We start from the raw sequence: 23,441 nt of genomic DNA on the forward strand, positions 1-23,441 counted from the left end.
TGAACTGTTCTTTGATTTATTAAAATTAATCTATTCCTTTTTCGCTACGAATTCAATTTCAATTTCAATGGAGGAAATGAATATTACCAAAATCAAAAATAATGTAATAATAAATATAGGGTACCTTCATTTGCACACACGTAGACAAGTTAGAACACATCTATATTCTCTAGATATACATCTAGAGGCTTTTAACGTGCAGATGTGTATCTAGGCTAGATGTGTTCTAACCAGCGACTTATATCAACAGTTGATATAAGTCGCTTGTTCTAACTTGTCCATTTGTGCAAATAAAGGTTGTGATGAATTTTTCAAATAGACCTCATGAGAAGAGAGGAAAATTGTGATTAACCTTCTTAAAAGGAAAGAATTTGCTAAAGGAGTAGTTAGCGACCGAGCGATAAACTTACTTATCAGTAACTGTATATTAGATAAGAGTACCGTTCTGTACTGAATATTTTCTAGAAAATTATTTAATAGAATTATAATTATTCTACAAATAAAGCACGAATTATCTATGAATTGCTCATTGAATTTTGAGGTTACACTTTGTTTACTACCGATCAGATGTTTAAAGCAGCTCGAACACAGCTGACTGATTCAAAGTATTGTCAAATGTCATGCCGGTTTCATGCAAGGTATAATATCATTTCTAAAAATTAAAAAACTATCAATAAAGGACCAAGAATTTCGAATAAAAAATAAAATGTTATATTATTGTTGAAATTATTTATTACTTAAGAAATTATATTATAATGTCAGGTCTTATTGTAACTAACTAGGTCATAGCATGAACAGTATATTATTGATAAAAACAGCAGAAATTAATTATAACAGTCTCAAACATAATAAGAATTGTATAAGAATATCAAATTATTAATTATTATTTCAACTGAACCACATGGTGATCGAATCTCTTTGGCAAGCCTAAGCCAATCATAGTGCATAGAAATAGCACCAAAAAGGTGATCGTTTGAAAACAACATATGTTAATCTACTATCAGACAACAAACCTGCCTTATCATATACGCTAGCACATGTACATCGTATAAGAGGAACTATGTCTAGAAGATTAAGCAGTTTTAAGAATTATATAAACTGAGTTATTATTGTAATTAAAGGAATTATATTCTACTGCCTGCCACTGACATCACATCTACGTCATAATCGTTCTACCAATGGCAAATTTTTATGCAAATTTATTACACCGAGATTCTCAGAAGAAAGGTTCTAGCCAAGAAGCTTAGAGAAAAGACAGCACTTCCCTTTTGAAATCCTCACCGTGTAATAGAACCACCTTCATTATTTCTTACCTATCCCATCTATTGTATTGTATTATTAAGCTTAATTTTTCATGGTATACTTTCATGATAAGTTTCATTCCACATGGATGCAAATAACAACTTTTCTTTCCTTTTTTTCGTTAATTTGATCTAGTTCAATGTTGATGGCTTGATTTATACTATATTGTCTACTTTGATATTTTTATTTGATCAATACTGATGCGGAACTGTTGAATAATAATGTTTTTTTAAACTTATTTTTCTTTATTCATTCTTTTTTACAATGAAGCACAGATCGGGAGAGAAAACTAAGAATACCTTGTACTATTTCTCTCCCAAATTTAGGTAACATTAAAAGTCCAAATAAGCTTACGTCTTTTAGATTTCCACAAAATGTACTTCCCAGAAATATCCATACAAACCATTCTTTTGAATTTGGATGTTCCAAATACCAAAGATTTATTTCTTAAGTTTGATTTAATTTTATATTGTTAATTTTTTGTGAATGTTACCAACAATTGTTGGCAATAGCCTTGTAACAATTGTCCATAGATATCTTATCTTATCTTATCTATCTTATATTTTCATAGGCTATAAAATTATTGAAATACATTGATTTATCAGATTCCATTACTTTTCAAGTCTCTAACTGTGGAATTTTGTTTGACAGGCATGAGCCTAGACTCGAACACACTGAAACGCATGCTGAAGCCAATGCCCTCGCTGGAGAGCCCCGTCACCAGCCCGGAGATGACCCGTCGAGGCTACAACTACTACAACCACCACAACACGCACCACTTCAACTACCACCCAAACAGCACCGGAAACAACAACTCCAGGGGACGTCACATCATGTCTGAGTCTGACACCCTCTCACGACATAAGGCCAATCGCTTCTCAAGTGAGCGTTGTCCAGTATATCCATCCACATTCTTGTAGAATTGATAAGGGAATTTTGATCTACATTTCTTTCATTGAAATCATGCTCATAACGCATAAGGAATAGGGATTCATGTTGGAAAAACGTTACATCTTGATACCCTGTTAAGACACAAGAGGTCAATCGGCTCTCAAGTGAGCGTTGTCTAGTATACCAATCTACACTCTTGTAGAAATTCATCTGGGAAATTTGAAATCCATTTTCATTCATCAAATTGTTATGCTCATAAGTTATAAGGGATAGGGATTCATGTTGAAAAAACGTTACATCTTGATACCCTGTCATGACATAAAGCGAATCGGTTCTCGATTGAGCGTTATCTAGTATACATTAACATTCTTGAAGAGATTTATCTCGAAATTTGTAATTCAACTCCAATTTCATCATGAAACTCCATGATTTCCAGTACAACTTATCAAGTATCCTCTTCATTTTATCAAAACACAAGTAGTTTCAACTCTTCAAGAGCCTAGTTATGTTATAATGAAAGAAAGCATACGTACTTGATAATTTTTATTGTGCTTCAATAATTAGTAGCCCTAAAAAGAAAAATGGATATCATCATTTTTATTTCATTATGAGGATTTTTTCCGAGAAATAGTTCAATCCATCCTTGTGAGTTGACAGAGTAGCATTATTTGTCAATCATATTAGTTCAATCCATTGTTTTTTCTTTTTAAGGCTACTTATAATATATATAAAATAAAAATATAAATCTTAGTACCCTTTTAAATTATTTTATCTCAAAAATTATAAAATAATTTGAAAGGGTACTGAGATTTATATTTTTATTTTATTTAGTTTAACCATCATTGTGAGTTAACAGCATTAGCCTATCTGTCATAGAACATGTTTCTATTGAGTTTTGCCCAGTAACATAATTAATTATGTAATATGATGGCGGTGCAATATTCTTTTTGAACTGTGTAGGCTTATTACTACTCAATTTTTCATAATTTATTTAAAATCTCGTATGAATATGAATTATATCATCGTTTATTGCGGTTCATCCTACAAGCAGATTGCTTTTAAATGAGAATCAGCAGTATTTCTTATTTTATTTATCCATTCATTGTCCTATTGATCAGCAAGCAGTATCTATTTTGCTGTTTCCAGTGGATTTTCGTTTCGAGAATGTATAGGTTCTTTCCACATGTTCAATAGAATTTCCATCGTGGAATTGTTTGAAAATGAATTTGTTTATCCATTATTGTAAGATATCACCATCCGTTCTCAAGTGAGAATCATCGGTATTCAGTAACGATTTTGACTCTAGTTGATTTCCTTATTAGAAATATATATTACTTTTCCCCATTATCAATTATGAGAAAATCCATCATGAATAGTTTTTTTGTAATAAATAGATCCATTCTTCATTGTGACTTTTCAGTGTTGTCTTCAGAGAAGCGTTGTCTTCAGTGTTGTCATCAGTATTCCAATAGGATGTTTTTTGTTATCTGATTATCATCTTTTATTCCATTCTGATGTAATATGATCAGTTTTGAATTATATTCCAATTGGTAGAAGATTTGAATTCAGAGTAGTAAACTTATTATCCTAATAGTATTTCAGTCGAGTAGATATATTTCTTATGTAGTAAATCAGTTCAAATCACTACCTCAGTAAACAAACAAATATCGTATCGCTATTTGTATTATTGATGTAGTTTTCTAACTATATTTATTGTAGTACCTCTCATTTTCAATCCAAATAGGGCAAAATGAGCTCAATGTCAGATCAAATCTAAAACTATACAGCCATCCTGGCGTTGCTGATAATATGACTGTTGATTTTTTATTGTTTGCATATCATGTAATCTCATAAATCATCCCATTATTGCATATCATCTCATAATATTATATCATGTATCTCATTCAAAAATCATTTGGTTTGTTGTATTCCAACAGAATGTAACAACTGGGCCTCTCCTCAACCCACTCAACTAGAAAATAAATTTATACAGTAGTTGTCACAGGCGTGATATTATCGGCACTGAATCCTAAACAGAATCTTTTATCTACGGTTTATTTACTTTCCTTTGAACTCACCCAAAGACTACTGAAATAGGCCTATACCACTATCATCAATCCAATAAATGAAAAATCATAATGATTAATAGGTGAAGCTCTACCCGATATCTGAATTTTAAAACGGAAAAATAATTCCATTTTGAATTCAATGAAGCACCAAGTAAACCAAATAATAGTTGGTACTAAACTACATTGCTAAAACATTAATACTGAAATAGGCCTATACCACTAACATCAATATAATAAATGAGAATTTATAATACTTATTAGGTGTAGCTCTACCTGATATCTGAATTTTAAAATGGAAAAATAATTCCAGATTGAATTCAATAAAGCACCAAATAAACCTTAGAATGATTCGAAATGGAGCACCCCATTCAGATTCCATCAGTACACTTCCAAGAATATACTCTCACAATAAATGGATGACGACTGACACATGCTAAAGGACATGTATCATGAGAGAATTTATTCTCCAATATCTTCTCAGTTTACTCCTTTGACAAACAAGTTGATAAACTTGTCGATTAACTTGTCGTTTCTTGTCGAAACTTGTCGTTTCAATTTGCTAACCCTACGTAAGCAAACCAGTTGTAAATTTGGAACCGCTATATAAACATCTCATATGCCAAACATCATGGGAAAATTTTTTCTAAAATATCCTCAGTTTACTACTTTGGCAAACAAGTTGATAAACTTGTCGATTAACCTGTCGTTTCTTGTCGGAACTTGACGTTTCAATTTGCAACCCCTAAGCAAACCAGAGTTCAACCCCTAAGTGAATCGATTAAGAAGTGTATACTGTGGTTATGTTGCTCACTTAAGTGTCCAAGACACTTTGAGTTATGACGAGCGCTAAGAAATTGGAAAGTAAAGTTGGGAAACTTTGGTTTGTTGCAGGCTCTAGGTCGTCCCATGACATAGGCCGCTGTCAACGCGAGTTTTCCGGGCGCGGCCTCTACCTAGAGCTGGGTGGGTGCGGGGGAGTGGGCGTGGGGGGGCCCGCCGACTTGTCTCCCCCCTCTGACAATGTCCTGTTTGACAATCAGTGCTATGCCACCACCCCCAGCTCGAGCAATGGCAACTCTGACCTTGATCAACCCTCACACCATCGCCAGGGACGTGGAGGTACATTTATGCGAATATTTTGTGCCAAAATCTACCTCATCACAAAACTTCACCTGTATGAATGTGGGCACATCCCATTTTTGCACCATCTCATCTGTGAATTACTCTTGCAAAACTTGGCACTACCCAACCACAATAACTATTAATTCCCTTCTGTGCCAAAAATGTTGTATTGCAAAATAAATTCCCCTTTCTTGCAGAAACTTATATGTGAATATCTCTTGCAAAACTTGACAATCCCCAATCTCACAAACTATTTATCCTCTTTTTAATCTCCTGTGTTAAAATCTTCTGCATCACAACATTTTACCTGTATAAATGTGGGCACCTCTCATTTTTGCACCATCTTATCTGTAAAATTCTCTTGCAAAACTTGGCACTTCTCAATCTCAAAAACTATTTTATTCCCTTCTGTGCCAAAATCTACCCCATCACAAAACTTTACCTGTATAAATGTGGGCACCTCTCATTTTCGCACCATCTTATCTGTCAACTTCTTTTGCAAAACTTGACACTTCTCAATCTCAAAAACTATTTTATTCCCATCTGTGCCAAAATCTACCCCATCACAGCACTTCACCTGTAAAAATGATAGGCACACCTCAATTTTGCACCATCTTATCTAAGTATTTATATTGCAAAACTTGGTACTTTCCTATTTATCTATCCCTATCTGAGTCGAAATATACCACATCACAAAACAATACTCAAACTGTATAAATGTTGTATTGCAAGCATAGGCTACAGTCCCCATTTTTGCACCATTTTATGTGTGACTTCTTTTGCAAAACTTGGCACTTTCCAATTTGACTAGTTATCTATTCACTACTGTTCCGAAATTTACCCCATCAAAACACTCCACCTGTATGGCACTTCCCAACTTCACACTATGAATTTTTCTCGGCACTGTACAGTCTCAAAACATTTTTTTGAATTAAGCATTTCCCATTTTCACGCCATCCTATATGTGAATTTCCCTTCCAATAATTAGCATTCTCCGACCTCACACTAATTTTCTTGTGACTTATGCATTTTCTATTCCCACACAATTTTATCTGTGAGTTTCTCTTGCGAATCAAAACGTCATGCCATTCCTGATTTTTTCCATGTTACCACCATGAGGTGGTTCAGGTGTACCACCTCATATCTGTATACAATATGTCTTGATAAATAGATGAGAAATCAAAATAGGCTGATTTTATATTGATCTCTCTATCACATTTTTTCCCAACCACAAGCCATTTTTTCTGTAAATCTGTCTTAATAAACTTGGAATCCCTCAATCTCACGCTAATTTGTCTATATTTTATCTCTTTAGAAAAGTTTCCACTCCATATTATTTATCAATTCCTTTTGAAAGTAGACAATATACATTATCTTACTCCCTTCCATCTTAATTTGTCAATTCTTTTAAAAATGCTGTTACTAGCCAACTTCTAATGCATTCTTTCTCTTGAAACTTTATCTCATATCACTCATCACAAATCACCTTATCCCTTGCGTAACTTTTAACTTTGACATTCCCCATGTCACACCACTTCATTTGAACTCACTAACTTCATCCACTTCAATGCATAGATTGTAGCCTGTAAGTCATTTTCAAAACTGTTTGTCACAAACCTATATTTCAATAATTCACATCCCAGTCTTTACACCATCTTATTTGTAGTTATCTTGAACCCATTCACAACTTATTTTTAGTCCGTTTGATCTTAGTTGCTCATTGTTAAACAATCCACATTTCATCTTTGCACTATTTTGAATGTAAATTTTTCTTTCAAATCTATTAGGATAATTCTCTCACTTCACATTTCACAAGAAGCTTTTCTTGCAATATGATTTTCACGACTTTCCTGTACATTCTACATCATTTTATCTGTAAATGTCTGTTGTAAATTTATGTACATTTTTTTCTTCTTAGGAACTGTAAATTAATTCTTTTTGCAGATTTTAGTAGGTTATACACCAATTTGTACAATTTTGTCTGTAGATGTTGTCTTGTAAATTCATTCACATCCCGAATTTGCACCATGATTTTCCCAAGTCTTGAAATACCACTACATTCATGAAAAGAAAATTATTCTCATGAAGCAGTTGAAACCCTCCTTCACGATTCATGTTTGAAATCCCTCAAATTAGTTATTGTCAAAATTCAAACAAAAACTTTGTAATTATATAGGCCTTGTTCTTTGCATGTTCTTTTCCAATATTTATGTTTTGATTCATAAATTAATTTCTAATGAGAGTGTACTTGAAATCTACATAAATGTTTCTTAAACAAAACATTAAAAATATAACATGAATATAATAAATATGATTTATTAGGGTAGGGAGAAGGTTTTTAGGGTAATTTTTAAACTAGATAACTCTCATATACAGTATGTACCAATATCCATATCTTGATACTCTCACATCTCTTGATATATTAAATTCAGCCTTCAGTTTATATTGCTCCTTAAATAATCAATGATTCACAATATTGTGAAATATTTCGGTTGTTTCGATCAATACAGATAAATACATTTAATGCAGAAAAAGAACGAAGGAGTGAATCAATCTTGTTGTCCAACGAACTTGACATGTAAAAAGGTTCGAAGAATACGTGTTCAAAATTTAAATCAATTCTTCCTAAAGTATATTATTTCTAGAACATACAAACATACAGAAAACTACTTTGGCCTCTAGAAAGTCAAAAGTGAGAACTCTCTAACGCTCGTTCAAAAATCAATACACTGATTAATGAATGTGTATCGGTGTATATCTGTATTCTACTGTAACTGTATCAATACAGATGTAACCAGCTGATAAAGAGCGCAAGGCGTACGTTCGAGCAGGACTTCCTATATATCGGACCTGCGCCTACAATAAATGGCCGCCGTATGTGGTAGCCGGCATTGATATTTTTAACGGGAGCTAGACGATCTGAGATTTTGACAAACTGAGACGCTCTCTAACAGCTGATTAGTGATTTTTTCTCAGTAGGAATTTCTATAAAACCACCACATACGGGGGCCATTTTTACTTTCCTTGCCCTATTATCATAGATAAGGAAAGTATTGCTTACCGAAAAAAATTAAGGTACCCCAATTATTTCTAAATTTCTATACGTTTCAAGGTCCCCTGGGTCCAAAAAAGTGGTGTGTGTGTGTGTGTGTGTGTGTGTGTGTGTGTGTGTGTGTGTGTGTGTGTGTGTGTGTATGAGTGTATGTGCGACTTTGTACACGATATCTCATCTCCCAATTAACGGAATGACTTGAAATTTGGAACTTAAGATCCTTACACTATAAGGATCCAACACGAACATTTTCGATCAAATGCAATTCAAGATGGCGGCTAAAATGGCGAGAATGTTGTCGAGAACAGGGCTTTTCGTGATTTTCTCGGAAACGGCCCCAACGATTTTGATCAAATTCATACCTAGAAGAGTCGTCGATAAGCTCTATCAACTGCCACAAGTCTCATATCTGTAAAAATTTCAGGAGCACTGCACCATCTATGCAAAGTTTGATTTCAGATTCTCAATTATCAGGCTTCAGATACAATTTTAACAAAACATTTCAAGTGGAAAAGATTGAGCATAAAAATCTCTACAATTGATGTTAGTAGCATTTTCACCTAATATTAAAAATAAGCTCGAAATTCGAGAATAAAAGATTATTCAATTGCAAACTGTTGGCAACTTTTGGTTCTATTAAATCATTCACTATGAAGAGATAGCAACCTTGGTGTGTCTATAGCGCTGTTGTCCTGTCACCAGCTGGCTCACATCTTAGAAAAGTAGACCTGAAATTAATGCGCGGGAACACTAGTGTCAGATGATCAATTTTCATAACGGCAAGGAAAGTTGTGTGAGTGCACCACACCAGATTTTTTTTCTAGGCTCAGGTCCGGTAGTATATAGGAGGTTCTGTTTCGAGGTCTATAAGCACCTTAAGATGCTCAAAAATATTTTTTTCAAATCTATAAAAAGTATGTTTGACAAATTTTCCAACACACAGTCTTCAATTCATAAATTGGTACCAATAATAATTTCTTTTGACAATTTATCAGATGATCTTTCCAAATTAAAATTATTCTCTTTTATGATATCATAATGAGTGATCCAATCATCCATTGATTTATTGATTAGTATATTTTTTTGGATGACAGGTGGTTACCATGGCAACAGAGGAGAGCAGCAGATGGCAGTGAGCACCCCCAGTTCACCAACTAGTCGCTTGCTGCTTGAATACGAGATGCATCTTCGCAACACCCTCGCCAAGGGCATGGATGCCGAAAGCTATAGTCTCCACACTTTCGAAGCTCTTCTCACGCAGAGTATGGAGAATCTTGGTAAGTCATTAACTGATTCAGATGAAATCTCAATTTCCTTAGAATTTCCTCTCGAATCTGAATCATGCAATTGTATTATGCGAAATGAATTTAAATAGTTGACCGAGCGAAGTGAGGTCTAAGATTCAAGTCGACGGTTTGGCATTTCTCTTAATGTTTAAATGTTTATATGTTGCGCATTTACGGCGAAACGCGGTAATAGATTTCCACTAAATTTGACAGGTATGTTCCTTTTTTAATTGCGCTTCAACGTATATACAAGGTTTTTGGAAATTTTGCATTTCAAGGATAATATAAAAGGAAAAAGGAGCCTCCTTCATACGCCAATATTAGAGTAAAAATCAGACTATCGAATTATTCATCATAAATCAGCTGACAAGTAATTACACAGATGTGTGGAGAAGCCAGTCCAATGCTGTATTTCCATAAGGTCTATAGTTTCAATCAGGTACTTGCAAAGACCTTTAATAGATATAGACCCACAATGCCTATGCCTTTCCAATGATAGCTCTTACTTGAAATTGAAGGCCGCCATTGGGGTATTTTAGCACGAAATATTATATCTATATATTACTATTACTATCTATATATATACTATAGATTACAAAGACATTGGTATGTGATAACTTATAGGTTGCCACCTCAATGGCCGATTTCAATTCCAAGTACGACACTAGCGCTGCATGTGAGTCTATACATCTTCAAGGTCTTTGGGTACTTGTGGATGAGAATACTGCGTGAGGTCTACTGTTCACAGAACTACTAGTATTAAAAGTGCGTTCAGACTTATGCGCCACAAACATGCGCATTTTGCTCTTATCAGCTGATGCTGTTACTATATGTATTAAGAATAAAAATATAAATCTGAGTACCCTTCAAGTGAAAACAAGTGAAACATGTCGTAACGAAATAATTTAAAACGGTACTCAGATTTTATATTAAAAGTAGCCCTAAAGAAAAAAAGACAATAAAATGGCGAATCAACCAATCATATATCTGTATTGTATAGAAACATTTAAATACAGATATAATAAACATATCATCCGCTGATGAAAATATATAAACTACTGGAATAATATAATGAGCTCAATTATTGAGAATTATTCCTCTGAATATAATAAGTTGTGAGCGGGGCTTATTAGAGTTCCAGACAGAATGAATATTTTTAAAAGCTTTTGTAACAGTTCAACAATATCGGGTATTAGAATAATAATTAAAGCCTCAATTCCACACAATTTGGCAACACCGTAGATATTTGATCGGCTGTTGGAGTAAGTCTTAACTCATTTCACTCCCTGTGGAAGAGCATAAATTATTATGATTGGATGAATGTTGAAATTCTTCAAGCGATACTCATTCACGAGCAAGAGAGTTTCAGAAAATCAGTCATTTTCTATTAACATACTTTTAACTGAATCAATTCCCAATTATATACGTCAGAATAATTTGTAGTTGAGCCTTCAATTCTCAAATAATATTGGATGAGTATTATTTTTCTCATGCCAACCACATTTTGTTTCAGAATTCGCAGAACAGCTTCCAGTGAATACTCGAAGCCCATATCCTTGCCGAAGGAGTGAGTATGATAAAACTAAGTCCGGTAGTATAAAAAAGTCTATCATAATCTCTCATTTATGTTATGATAGAAGCCACTCACGAAGTATGATAATTACTTTAATTCATCCGCAGAAATGAATTTGGAAATATACAGTTGTATATCTAGGCATTAGAGACTCATGAGCTATATATATATGTTGTGTATCTGCCATACGCTAAATAATAATATCCTGAAAATTCTATCAACTAATAACATCAGTATTGTCATTGAATTCAATTGCCTTATCGCCGTTTACAATCATTTTTATCTTGAATAATTCCATCATGGAGAATGTGAAATTATTAATGTTATAACTTGATCAATTTTATTATTATGTGGCCCATACGAACACCGGATTACTGGAGTGGCCTACACTGGATTCTCTCAATAGAATCCTGTTACTATAATAAATATGAATAACTCTTCATTCTGTTTCTACCGTAATATATACATAATAGAGTAAAACAATAATATTCGTCTTATAGAGGGAGAGAATCCACTGTAATATTGTTTCGTGGTCAATAGTCTGTGGTATGATTACCATTATAATTCCAATATTATTCTTATTTTATGGAAAGATTTTCACTTAAATAACATGACTGACTGTTTCATGATAAGGAACAGAATAAAGGTTACAAAAATATCAAAGAAATTACAAGAAAAAAGACTGAAGTGATACGGTCATGAGGAGAGAAGGGAGGAAGATTATGTGGGAAAAATGTATTTGATTGTTATTCAGTTTATTTTTTTTTTCGAATAAAGAAAAGAAAATGTTCGACCACTTATAGATGTCGAAGGGAGAAGACCTAGGAAGAAATGGGAAAATTGTATCGCTCAAGATCTTGCAGACAAGGGACTAACACTAAACGAAGCTCACGACCAAGACTCCTGGTTACCACTAACCCGAAACGCCGACCCCACCTGAATGGGAAAAGGCTGAGAAGAAGAAGGACATGACTTTCACTATTTTACTGGAACGATCCATATTGCAGTTGTACAAAATAAACAAAACAAAATGCAAAAGGTGCAAAGGTTCAAGTGCACGGGGTTAGTCGATTATGTATATGCTTGCAGCTAACAAGTCTATTTTCAATTTTTACTTGATTATTCATTGACAGATGGAAATAAATTGATTGGGATTTTCGTTTTATAATAGTTATTGATCATTCATCCTTTTTACCAATCTCTGATTACAAATCTTGTAACCTTACTTGTAACCGTACTTTGCGAAATAATTAAAATTCATTATTTTTTTCTCAGGACCAGGCAGTAGCGCTAGCATGAACAAGTCATCCACCCTTCCACTGCCCCACCGTCTCAGCATGGACAGACCGGCCAGCAGTGCCGGTGGTGCAAGGGAGAGAGATCGAGTGAGAGATACCGACAGAGATGGCTACTACAGCGACCGCAATGAGCTGATGCGTGAGAGAGAGCGAGAACGAGGTTATCTTAGTGATCACAACTCATCAAGGTATCACAAAAATCTTAACACTATTACTACAGCTCAACTTCGCGCCTTGCTAATTTCTATCAAGTTATGCAGAAGGTTCAGAAAAGTAGTTGTATGGAATTTGATAACATTGAGCTAGCTGCATGTAAAATAATCGCCTGAGCTATTGACTGACTGATATTCTCAGCTCTAACAATTTTTACAACTTGGCTCCAATTTTGACATGTATTGTTTTCAATCTACTTCGCATAACGTATTGGATTTCTTAGTTGAATGATAATGATTACTGAAAAAAACGTTGCATGTCTCATACTAACGTGCACTTAATCTGTTGCATAGTTGCATCACTTTTTATCAACTTATACATTCTTGGGGATACGTAGTTAATTTCATTTCTTGATCCAATTTTTCTCGATTTCATGTTGATTTATTCTTTTCGATATAGGTAGTATCATAAGTTGAATTCTAATATTACATTCTTCGTATTATAAGTTGTATACTCTTTCTTGATTTCATATATTAATTAATTCTTTTGATATAAGTTGTATCATAAGTTGAATTATGATATCACATTCTTTGTATCATAAGTTATAGACTCTTTCTTGATTTCGAGTTAATTCATTCTTCTGATATAAGTTGTATACATTTCAATGAATTTTTTCTCGATGATCCACAATTTCCAGCAATATCATAATTCCATAATTTCATTGTACCATAAGTTGTAGACTCTTTCTTGATTTCATATATTAATTAATTCTTTTGATATAAGTTGTATCATAAGTTGAATTATGATATCACATTCTTTGTATCATAAGTTATAGACTCTTTCTTGATTTCGAGTTAATTCATTCTTCTGATATAAGTTGTATACATTTCAATGAATTTTTTCTCGATGATCCACAATTTCCAGCAATATCATAATTCCATAATTTCATTGTACCATAAGTTGTAGACTCTTTCTTGATTTCAAGTTAATTCATTTTTTGATATAAGTTGTATACATTTCAATGATTTTTCTCTCGATGTACCACAATATCCAGCAATAGGTATTTAGTATCATGTAAAATGTATTTGTAAAGATTCAATTATCTGGTTTTATGATCATTGCTCCCCACACTTGAAGATAGAGAGATAATTAATTTTAATTGTGGTCAAACTCAATACAGATACTAGCTCTGTGTAAATTTTTGTGGCTAATTAAATTATTTTCCATTATATGTTAATTTCATATCATATTCTTCCAACCATCAACATATTCAGTAGAGACCTCAGTCATTTAAATTGTGTCTTTTTCTACCAATTCATATTCTTGAACTTTTGCTTGGTAGTGATTCTCTTCGTATTATTTTGGCTTATGAGACATTGAAGCCTTGCTATGAAATCACTGACACATTAATGTAAGTAGAAGCACCAAGTTTCGAGTATTTAGATATCTTTTCAAGTAAATTCTTGTAGTATTTGTAGGCTTTTGCGTATTTAAAAATACAGTTATTTCAGCAGGGACTTCACAACACTCTACGTCAGGGAAAAAGGAAACGTTCAAATATTGGAATTTTCTTATTGTTACTTCACATCATTCGCTCGCATTCATTATCAGAAACTCATCAAATGGAAGAACAGAAATCTTTTTCTTGACTTCATCCTCATTTCCTGATACACATCAACTCCATAGATTCATCAGTTCATACATTCGATTCCTTGTCATGAAACAATCTCTTCATTATATCAATCTCTCGGTACTCGTTTCGGAAAAACTGTAGACTATCCTCTTCAACAAAATAATCGAGTTTCAAAGTGAATTTCACACTGAAAATGAAACAAGTAGCTCATACAAGTACACTATATGAGAATAAAATGTATAATATGTATTTATCTCTTTTCTGTATAGGGCTACTTTTTATAGAAATAGAAAGAAAAATAAAAATCTCAGAACCCTTTATGAATTATTCAATCACAACATGTTTCGGACATTGATGTATAATATATGTCTGATCTGACAAAAAAAAAATGATAATAGATCATCTTAGCGATTCATGTCTGACTGATAGTATCAGTTGTATTAGAAATACTACTGATTCCATAGAATAATACAAATACACAGTAAACTCTCCGCTGAAACACAATTAATTGAAACGCAATATTGAAACCAAGAGAAAAATATTTTATTAAAATTTTAATAAAAATGTGGAATAATTTTTCTAGGTATTACCATTCTATTTGAATGCTGCCTGCTTTTATGATATTGCTCCATTGGCATTAGAACTACTGATACATGCATCGTTGTTATGAGAGGATATAATACAGGGCTACTTCGAGAGATTAATCGGATTTTAAAAATTCATTATTAACAAAGTACCTACTCATTCAATATCAATAATAAAGCATTAGACAGCTGAGCTTTAGTGTTTACAAGTTTATGTTTCTTCAATGGTTCCAATTTTTTTAAAATAACTCGAAAGTATTAGTTTCAAGTGGTAATTGAGTAGAATATTACTTATCAATTTATTAATTCAAGTCATCCAAACTCAAAATTTATTGTTTTTTCATGTTTATTTTTTGACTAAGATTTTATAAAAATTGTACACGTGAAATTCTAACCTTATCTTGGACTTTGTCACCTATAAATTTGGAAGAAAAATAGCACAAGGACTGCCTTATTATTTTATCTTCTATAATGTTATTGCATTAGTGTCATTTCCATTGTGAAAAAATGAAATAAATAAAATAATTAATAAATCTTCATACCAATGGAGAGAGAAAACTCAGAATTTCCTCCACAATAAATACCTGAGGACCTTATGAGACTTCCTGAGGTTTCTAGGCCCTGAGGTGTTTATTGTAAAAACTCTGTAATTTTCTCTTTCCATTGATAGCACGATGGTTAAATTCGAATCAGTATGCACTTTGGTAATAATTATGAATTTTCAAAATCCGATGAATATTTTTGTAGTAACCCTGTATTATGGATAAAATGTATCCTGATACAAGAAGTATGATAATTGCATTTTACTAGTTGTTTACCAATGATATTCTAATTGTTATAGAATAATATTTTATCCCGTCAAATGGAAACAGCAGTTTAGCTGTTGATTGATTTTTATTGTGAAAAATTACCTAAGAAAATGGAATTTTAGCGGAAGAATGTTGAATTGCGGATGTGGAAATTTTATTGCATGCTGAATGTCATCATAGGGTAACCAATGCCACTTTAATTCTATTATGATAAAGTTTGAAGATCATCTCATAAACAAATTTTCTGCCAATATTGATCTTCTATTGTTAAATGTTTCCAATATTATAATGAACAAGAGTTAGCTATCCATTTGCATGCTTCCAAAATCAACTCTGTTACAATATTATAATATGATCAGTCGATTTAATAAGATTCATTCAAAAAATTCTGAGATAATGGAAAACCCGTTGTTTGTTTTGCTTTATACATTCAAATCGGATAAACATGACTGATGGAGTAGCTTAAATACAATTGAAAATGAAATTTATTCTCCTTTTGCAAAACAAAATTTTTTTGCAAAGAATCTCTATCTCAGAATTAAACTTAGAATTCAATTTCATGATCAATTTGCATGAGTTCTAGATTTGAATCGATAGGTTTCATACAGTTAGCTTGAGAAATCATGAATGTCAGCTCCAATGTAAATGAATCTGAAATATTTTTAAACTTTTCTACTCAAGTATTCTGTTGAAAGCACAATTTGCTCATACTGATGGGGGAATAAAACCTAATTATTTTACCTACCTACCATGTTGCATCACACATGACCTATGCTTCTTCCATTTCTCAAATTGAATGAAAATAATTTTCATGGAATTCGCCATAGGTTCTTTTCCGAATTCAATTACTTCCATGTAGGCTACACTATTTCAAATCCAATCAGCTCTATAAGTACGCTCTATATGTTGAAATACAATCACAACTACAACTCTAATTTTGAAATAATAGTTCAATTTACTAGACCTATTATTATGTACTCTATTTCAAACTATATCACATCAATGTAATACTCTAACCCAAATACAACCACAACCATGTACTTTTTCTCGAATACAATCACATTATATTACACTTATTACAGTAAATTCATACATTCATGTCACCTTCATGTGATCTTTCTTGAATACAATTTTAATCAATTACTACTCCTCAAATACACTCACATTCGTGTACTTTATTCTCAATACAAACAAATTCATTTACTCTATTCTCCCGATACAATCACTTTGTACTTTTTCAAATCCAGTAACATCTATATTCCATGTGGCCTACTCTATTTAAAATACAACCAAATTCATGTACATGTACATGTACTCTTTTCTAAATACAATCATATCCATTCACTCCACTCTACCCCAAATGAAATTGATAATTAATGTATTCTATTCAAAATACAATCACAACCATATGCTCCTTTCAGATAAAATAATATCTTTATTCCATATAGCCTACTCTATTTAAAATACAATCACATCCATGTACTATTTTCTAAATACAATCACATCCATGCACTCTACTCTATTCCAAATACAATTGATAATTCATGCACAGTATTCTATCCAAAATACAATCACAACCATGTGCTTTTTTCAAATAAAATAATATCTTTATTCCATATAGCCTACTCTATTTAAAATACAATCACATCCATATACTATTTTCTAAATACAATCACATCCATGCACTCTACTCTATCCCAAATACAATTAATAATACATGTACAGTATTCTATCCAAAATACAATCACAACCATGTGCTTTTTTCAAATAAAATAATATCTTAATTCCATATAGCCTACTCTATTCACTCCATGCACTCTACTCTATCCCAAATACAATTAATAATCATGTTTCTATTTTATTCGAAATACAATCACAAACATTTACTTTTTCTTAATTCCAATCACATTCATGTACTCTATAATCACATCTATGTATTCCTGATCATTCTCTGGCCTCTCGTTCACCATCATCCTTGTCACTGTGTGTGTTCGCTGTGTGCTTGCAGTCGTTGCGCGTCCTGTTTGGGCGAATCTGCGCGTGCGCAATGGTTCCGTCACTCGGACGGTTGGCGCTCGGGTAGTTCCACCCTGGGCTCAGGCAGTGTGTCGAACTATCCGAGCAGTAGTGTGGCCACGGGGCATGCGCCCCCCCTCGGAGGGCACAAACGCTCGCCCTGGGACTCGCTGCCTTCTCTGCGCCATGAGGGAAGCCTCGGCGACAGCGGTTACAAGAGCAATCGCGCTGATTCTTTCGATCAAGGGTATGTATGTCACTGAACTCTTCAACGTGTCTTCACCACCGCAGCTGGTTCACTTTGCTAAGGCATCTGGCTGCAGAGTTATATCTGCAAACCTACAAAAATCAAATAAAACATATTATCAAAACCTACAAAGACAAAATAGTCTAAACCATATTATCAAAACCTAGAGGTTTTATGTGATTTCAGGCTGCAGATTTTTATCTGCAATCCCACAAGAAAATGAAGACACATATTATCAAAACCTAGAGATTTATGCGATTCCAGGCTGCAGATTTTTATCTGCAATCTCACAAAAGAATTATGAAACATATTATTAAAACCTAGAGGTTTTAAGTTATGTGATTTCAGACTGCAAACTTTTATCTGCAATCCTACAAAAAGATGATGAAACATATTATCAAAACCTGGAGATTCATGCGATTCCGGGCTGCAGATTTTTATCTGCAATCCCACAAAAAAATGAAAATATTAACAGGTCTCATGCAATTTCAGGCTGCAGACTTTTATCTGCAATCTCACACTCACAAAAAATGATCAAACATATTATCAAAACCTTCAGTTTCTATGCAATGTCAAGACCATTACCTTCTGTTGCTGTGGAGGTGATGTCCTGTTAGTCCATTGTGAATGTGAACGACTTGATGATACTATTATTGTCAAAACTGCGTATAAGGTTTGGCAGTGATTCTGATACTTAGTATTGCCAGGATAGGCCAGACGACTAAGTCTAGTTACACACACATCGATTTTTGGACATACAGCTCGGGTCCTGTAGCTTTGCCTTTCGGCGGAGGACCACTAGACTACAATAGTACCCATTAAAAAACATCAAACATTTTTTTTAAATATATCTTCTCATAAGCAACATATGCTCTTTTGTATCTTCTCGAAAGCAACGCATTGTATCTGAAAAGATACATAACCTATCAGCTGACATTCGTTCAACATGCTCTCTCCATTGTTGGTGATAAGGTTCCAACTTGCTCATTCATGAAGAATCTTTGTGTGTAGGGAGCTTCCTTCAAAGATGCTCTGAAGGGAGTTTTCTCAATCTAGGTATATGAGGCTCTGGAGTCTGATGTTTGATGTTTTTGCAAAGCCATGAATATTACCCCGTGAGTCATACCGTGCCTATATGCTGTTCCAAAGTCACGGAGCCAAAGTTACAGGATGTGTACTGTACGACCTTTTGCTGTTCTTATAAACTATTTTGGATTGAACATAGCTTGGCTAACATGATGTGTTTTCATGTGCTTGCCAAGTTGCTTTTAATCTAGTTAATTAATTTATAACAAGGGCAAAAAAATTATGTGTATAGAACTGGCTTGAGGCGTTGCACCCTTCAGTCTGCTAGTGTTATCTGGTAACGGGTTCAAATCCCGTCGGTAGGTATGGACGTTTGATCAAATCAGAATCAGCCTTGAACTTTTTATTACCCACGCAGAAGCAAAAACTCATGTTGGCATCATTTTTTTTTAATAGGATTTTACGGTGAATCACCGCCTTCCTTCTTTTAGTCGGATTTTCCATGTTTGTCGGTCATTCCACTCCCCATCTGTGAGATTTCTAGCCTCCATGGCGTCGTCCACCTCGTCTCGCCAAGATCGCCTTGGCCTCCCTAGCTTCCGTCTACCCAATGGGCTCCAATCCGTCACTATTCCAATCCACTTACTTGCACTAGCCCTTCTCGCGTGCCCATACCATACCAGTCTCTTGTCCTCAATCAACTTCATTATATTCGATTGAACTTTCATTCTGTTCCTAATCTCTTCATTTCGTACTCTATCAAACCTGGTGACCCCGCAACACCTTCTCCAATACTCCATTCACAGCCAGAATCTTACCCCTGCTTCGCTTGTTCGTCACCCATACTTCTGCACCATATGTCATTTTGCTTCCGACTATTGTATGGAATATCATCTGTTTGGTCTTTCTGTGGATACTCTTACTCCAGATTGTGGGATGCAGTTGTCTTATACAACTTCTAGTTTGCCCTAGCCTTCTCTTCATTTCTTCATCTGTACCCCCGCTTTGCCCAATAGTATAACCCAAGTATTTAAATTTATCTGTGCCTTTAATTTCAACGTCATCGTCTACTTTAAGATTCTGCGTGACTTCACTATTTGTTTGCAAGTACTCCGTCTTGTCTATCTTTATGTGTGGAGTTCTATTATTATTTTGTTAACTGGAAAAAATTCAGAACTATGATCAAATTTCAGTGAAAATAAGGTGGGTTGTCTTCACGTTATTGATAATTTCAATTTTTCGCTTTTTGATTAGTCTTTGCCTCAATTTGTTCGGAAATAATCACTGCGATTACCGTATCAAATGAAGAGTAGACCTATAATAAACAAAATACCTGCTGCTATCTGACTCAACAGAAAGTATCATTCAAATACAATTCAGTTGCAGATAAATTATTCCGCGATTATGTTTAACCTGGTGCAGATAGTTTCTCTATGTAGGAATATCCGACTCTTATTTATTGCAAAACTTGAATGAGAGGAAAAGTTTTTCTCAGTTTTATGACTAATTATGCGCTCGCAGTGAAAGCTTTTGCTTCCATTTTATCAGCTCATTTTATCCAGATTCAAAAGACGTTGTTGAAAAATAACGGGGTTGCTTTTTTAAAGCTATATTCGGCTATGGTAGAGTATTGGAATCAAGCAAAATATTCATGCTATCTACAAAAACCCACTACTGATTTCTGCTAGAAATATCATAACATTAACATAAGAATTTGACAAGGACGTTTCAATTTCCTTATAATGTCAAATAATAAATCTATTAAAGTATACCACTGTAGTAGATTTTTACTGTGCTGGTCACTTTCACTGTCACTAGAAATAAAAAGTTATAATATTGAGAGACCTAGCTGTCTCAGGTCTGGTGTCAGAGTTTTCAGATCGTACCTGATTAGTTTAAGGGCCTCTGGCATGACCTAACGACTCCATTTTGGTCGTTAAACGACTAACTGACTGATACGTAACGACTGTCACTGTGAATAAAAATATAAAATATAAGATTTATAGTATAAAATTATAGATCTGAGTACCCTCTTTGAATTTATTTCGTCACAACATGTTTCGGGTACTACAGCTATTTAAAATCTGAGGGTAGTAAGATTCATATTTTTATTTATATTTAAAAGTTGCCCTAAAGAAAAAATACGACTGTCACTGATATTTTGATATATGGGAGTCCACTTTTATTCATTGGCTTGCGGTGTCTATGAAGAGGATTCCTTATTTTATATACCTCCGGTGAAGGTTCAATGTTTTTATAATCTGAATTTAAGGTATCTCTTTCGTAATAATTGAACAAAATGCTACTAATGCAATTATTACATTTGGATATTTGTTCAATATTTATCGATTATGAAATATATTCACCAGCGTTTGAACAAATAATGCAATATCTTATTAGTTTCCATCCATATTTGTTTTTGATTAATTTAAACTATCCTTGATAGGATGCAATTTGTAATGTTGATATCATTGTGATATGTGTCATGTTGTGTGGTGTGTGATATGTGTCATTATGTATGATAAATTTCAATTTTGATTTTGGCAGTCGGGGCATGTTCGATCGTCAGGACAGCTTGAGGTCGGACTACATGAGCGACCGGGAGACGCGCTATGGCATCGTACAGCAGGCGTCCATTGAGAGCACCGACTCACGGCTCTGCTACCTGACTTCATCTGAGGTAAGACACTACTTTCCTATTCATCAATTATGGAAATCCACATTCTGTACTGAATTACTTTGCCTATCATGTGCATCCACAGCGGTGTAAACCCCCTCACCAAACCCAAGGACGCACCCTTCATCTTTGAAATGGTACTTCAGCTGCTACGCCTCCTTGAATTGAAATCTCAAAAAAATGTCGTCATTAGTCTTGATGTCGTCAAATATCCGGACGTAGTCTGCGTCGAATATAATATCCCCATTTTCCGTCAGGCACCCCAGACATTCACATTGGTGAGATACCGTATTTAGAATAATCGGAAATATATATATAAAGTCAATACGAACTAAAATGAAGCTGGAGGACTGAATAGTTTTTGTACATCCAGGGGAAAAAGTGGTAGCCTCCTATATTTGGACCAATTAGTTATTTGCACATCTGAAGACAAAAGTGCAGTAGTAGAACTGAATATTTACTTCCATATCTAAAAACTAAAGTGGTATATTGAGACTGAATAATCTGTACATCCACAGATGAAAGTGCAACTTTTCCTCTCTGAGGGAAACTTTTAGAACGTGCTACAACTTCGCCATTGGGTGATACTCCCCCGAGGGAGAAAATTATTAAGGCTATAAGCGAAGATAATAATAGACTTTCAGATGTGATGACAGATAAAGGTGCATCATAAACACTAATAGAACTCCTGAAATGTACTCAATATTAGCGAGAGTGAAATTCTGTAATATAAAGATAATTTGGCGAGTCTGAATTGAAAATAGGGAATTGTGGATGAGATTGATTAGATGTTATGCTAATAAGTTGAGGAATTCCATTAATAATTAATTGCCTGACTCAGAATCGGAATCACAGAATGAACGACATATGAATGAAGAAAAGTTGTTTTCGCCACACTGCACAGAAAACAGCTGTTTTCCAGTCCCTACGTAGATCTGAAAGACCTTGTTTGCAGACGACTCTCGTCTGACGTGAGAAACAGGTTTCTTTTCCGGTCTAGGCCAGAAAGTGTTCTCTTTCCAGCCGCTTGGAAGTCCGTAGTTAAAAAGTCATCCGCTAGATCGGGCGAGTGTCCACTTTCTTTTTCAAAGTCGCCATGATTTCAGTTCGAGTTCCGAATCAAACTAATTCAGCATTCACAACCATTTTTATTCAATTATTTATTGTTGATTAGCGCATTCCAAATTTGCAAAAATGTTTGAAGATGACGACGCCCGTGATATTCCAAGTGAAATTATAAAAGAATCTGAATTCCTGACTGCAAATCTTCTACCACTAAAATCAAGAGATAGGTACGATAACAATTATTCTTTATTTTGTATTCTTTATTTATTTTGTCAGCAATACCTGTAGTGTGGCAAAAAATATCGTTCCCACCACGGGCAAAAATGTTTTCCCGGCTCTCAGCCCGGTTCTCCCGGCTTTAGGCTTTTCTCGGCCTATGGCCTCGGACTTGAAAACCGATTTCGAGCAGGAAAAATCTCATTTTCTGCTCTAGGTGCGAAATATACTATTGTTGTTGGATGCTAGGTACAAGAAAGAGATGCAGACTAAGAAAACGATGGCTCTATGAAGTGGGCTTGGCATGGACCTGACAGCAATGAGAGTGAGAGGCTGGAAATGAAGATCAAAAAGCTGAATTTTCCAATAGACCTGGCCAATGGGCTCAACCTCGAGCTCACTACCTACCTTACCTACTGGCA

General features: G+C 34.2%; 1 protein-coding gene across 1 annotated transcript in view; it reads left to right on the forward strand.

Annotated features, from left to right (window-relative positions):
• LOC111051144 overlaps positions 1-23,441 on the forward strand; it is a 502,268-nt gene that overhangs the window by 67,082 nt on the left and 411,745 nt on the right. Inside the window, exons 8-14 of the mRNA XM_039438199.1 lie at positions 1,954-2,184; positions 5,154-5,381; positions 9,531-9,713; positions 11,236-11,289; positions 12,571-12,781; positions 17,781-18,035; positions 21,609-21,741. Of these exons, the coding sequence (XP_039294133.1) occupies positions 1,954-2,184; positions 5,154-5,381; positions 9,531-9,713; positions 11,236-11,289; positions 12,571-12,781; positions 17,781-18,035; positions 21,609-21,741 (1,295 nt within the window). The remainder of the gene's footprint in view (positions 1-1,953; positions 2,185-5,153; positions 5,382-9,530; positions 9,714-11,235; positions 11,290-12,570; positions 12,782-17,780; positions 18,036-21,608; positions 21,742-23,441) is intronic.

The sequence above is a fragment of the Nilaparvata lugens genome, chromosome 11 (genome assembly GCF_014356525.2).
Source record: "Nilaparvata lugens isolate BPH chromosome 11, ASM1435652v1, whole genome shotgun sequence".
NCBI lineage: Eukaryota > Metazoa > Arthropoda > Insecta > Hemiptera > Delphacidae > Nilaparvata > Nilaparvata lugens.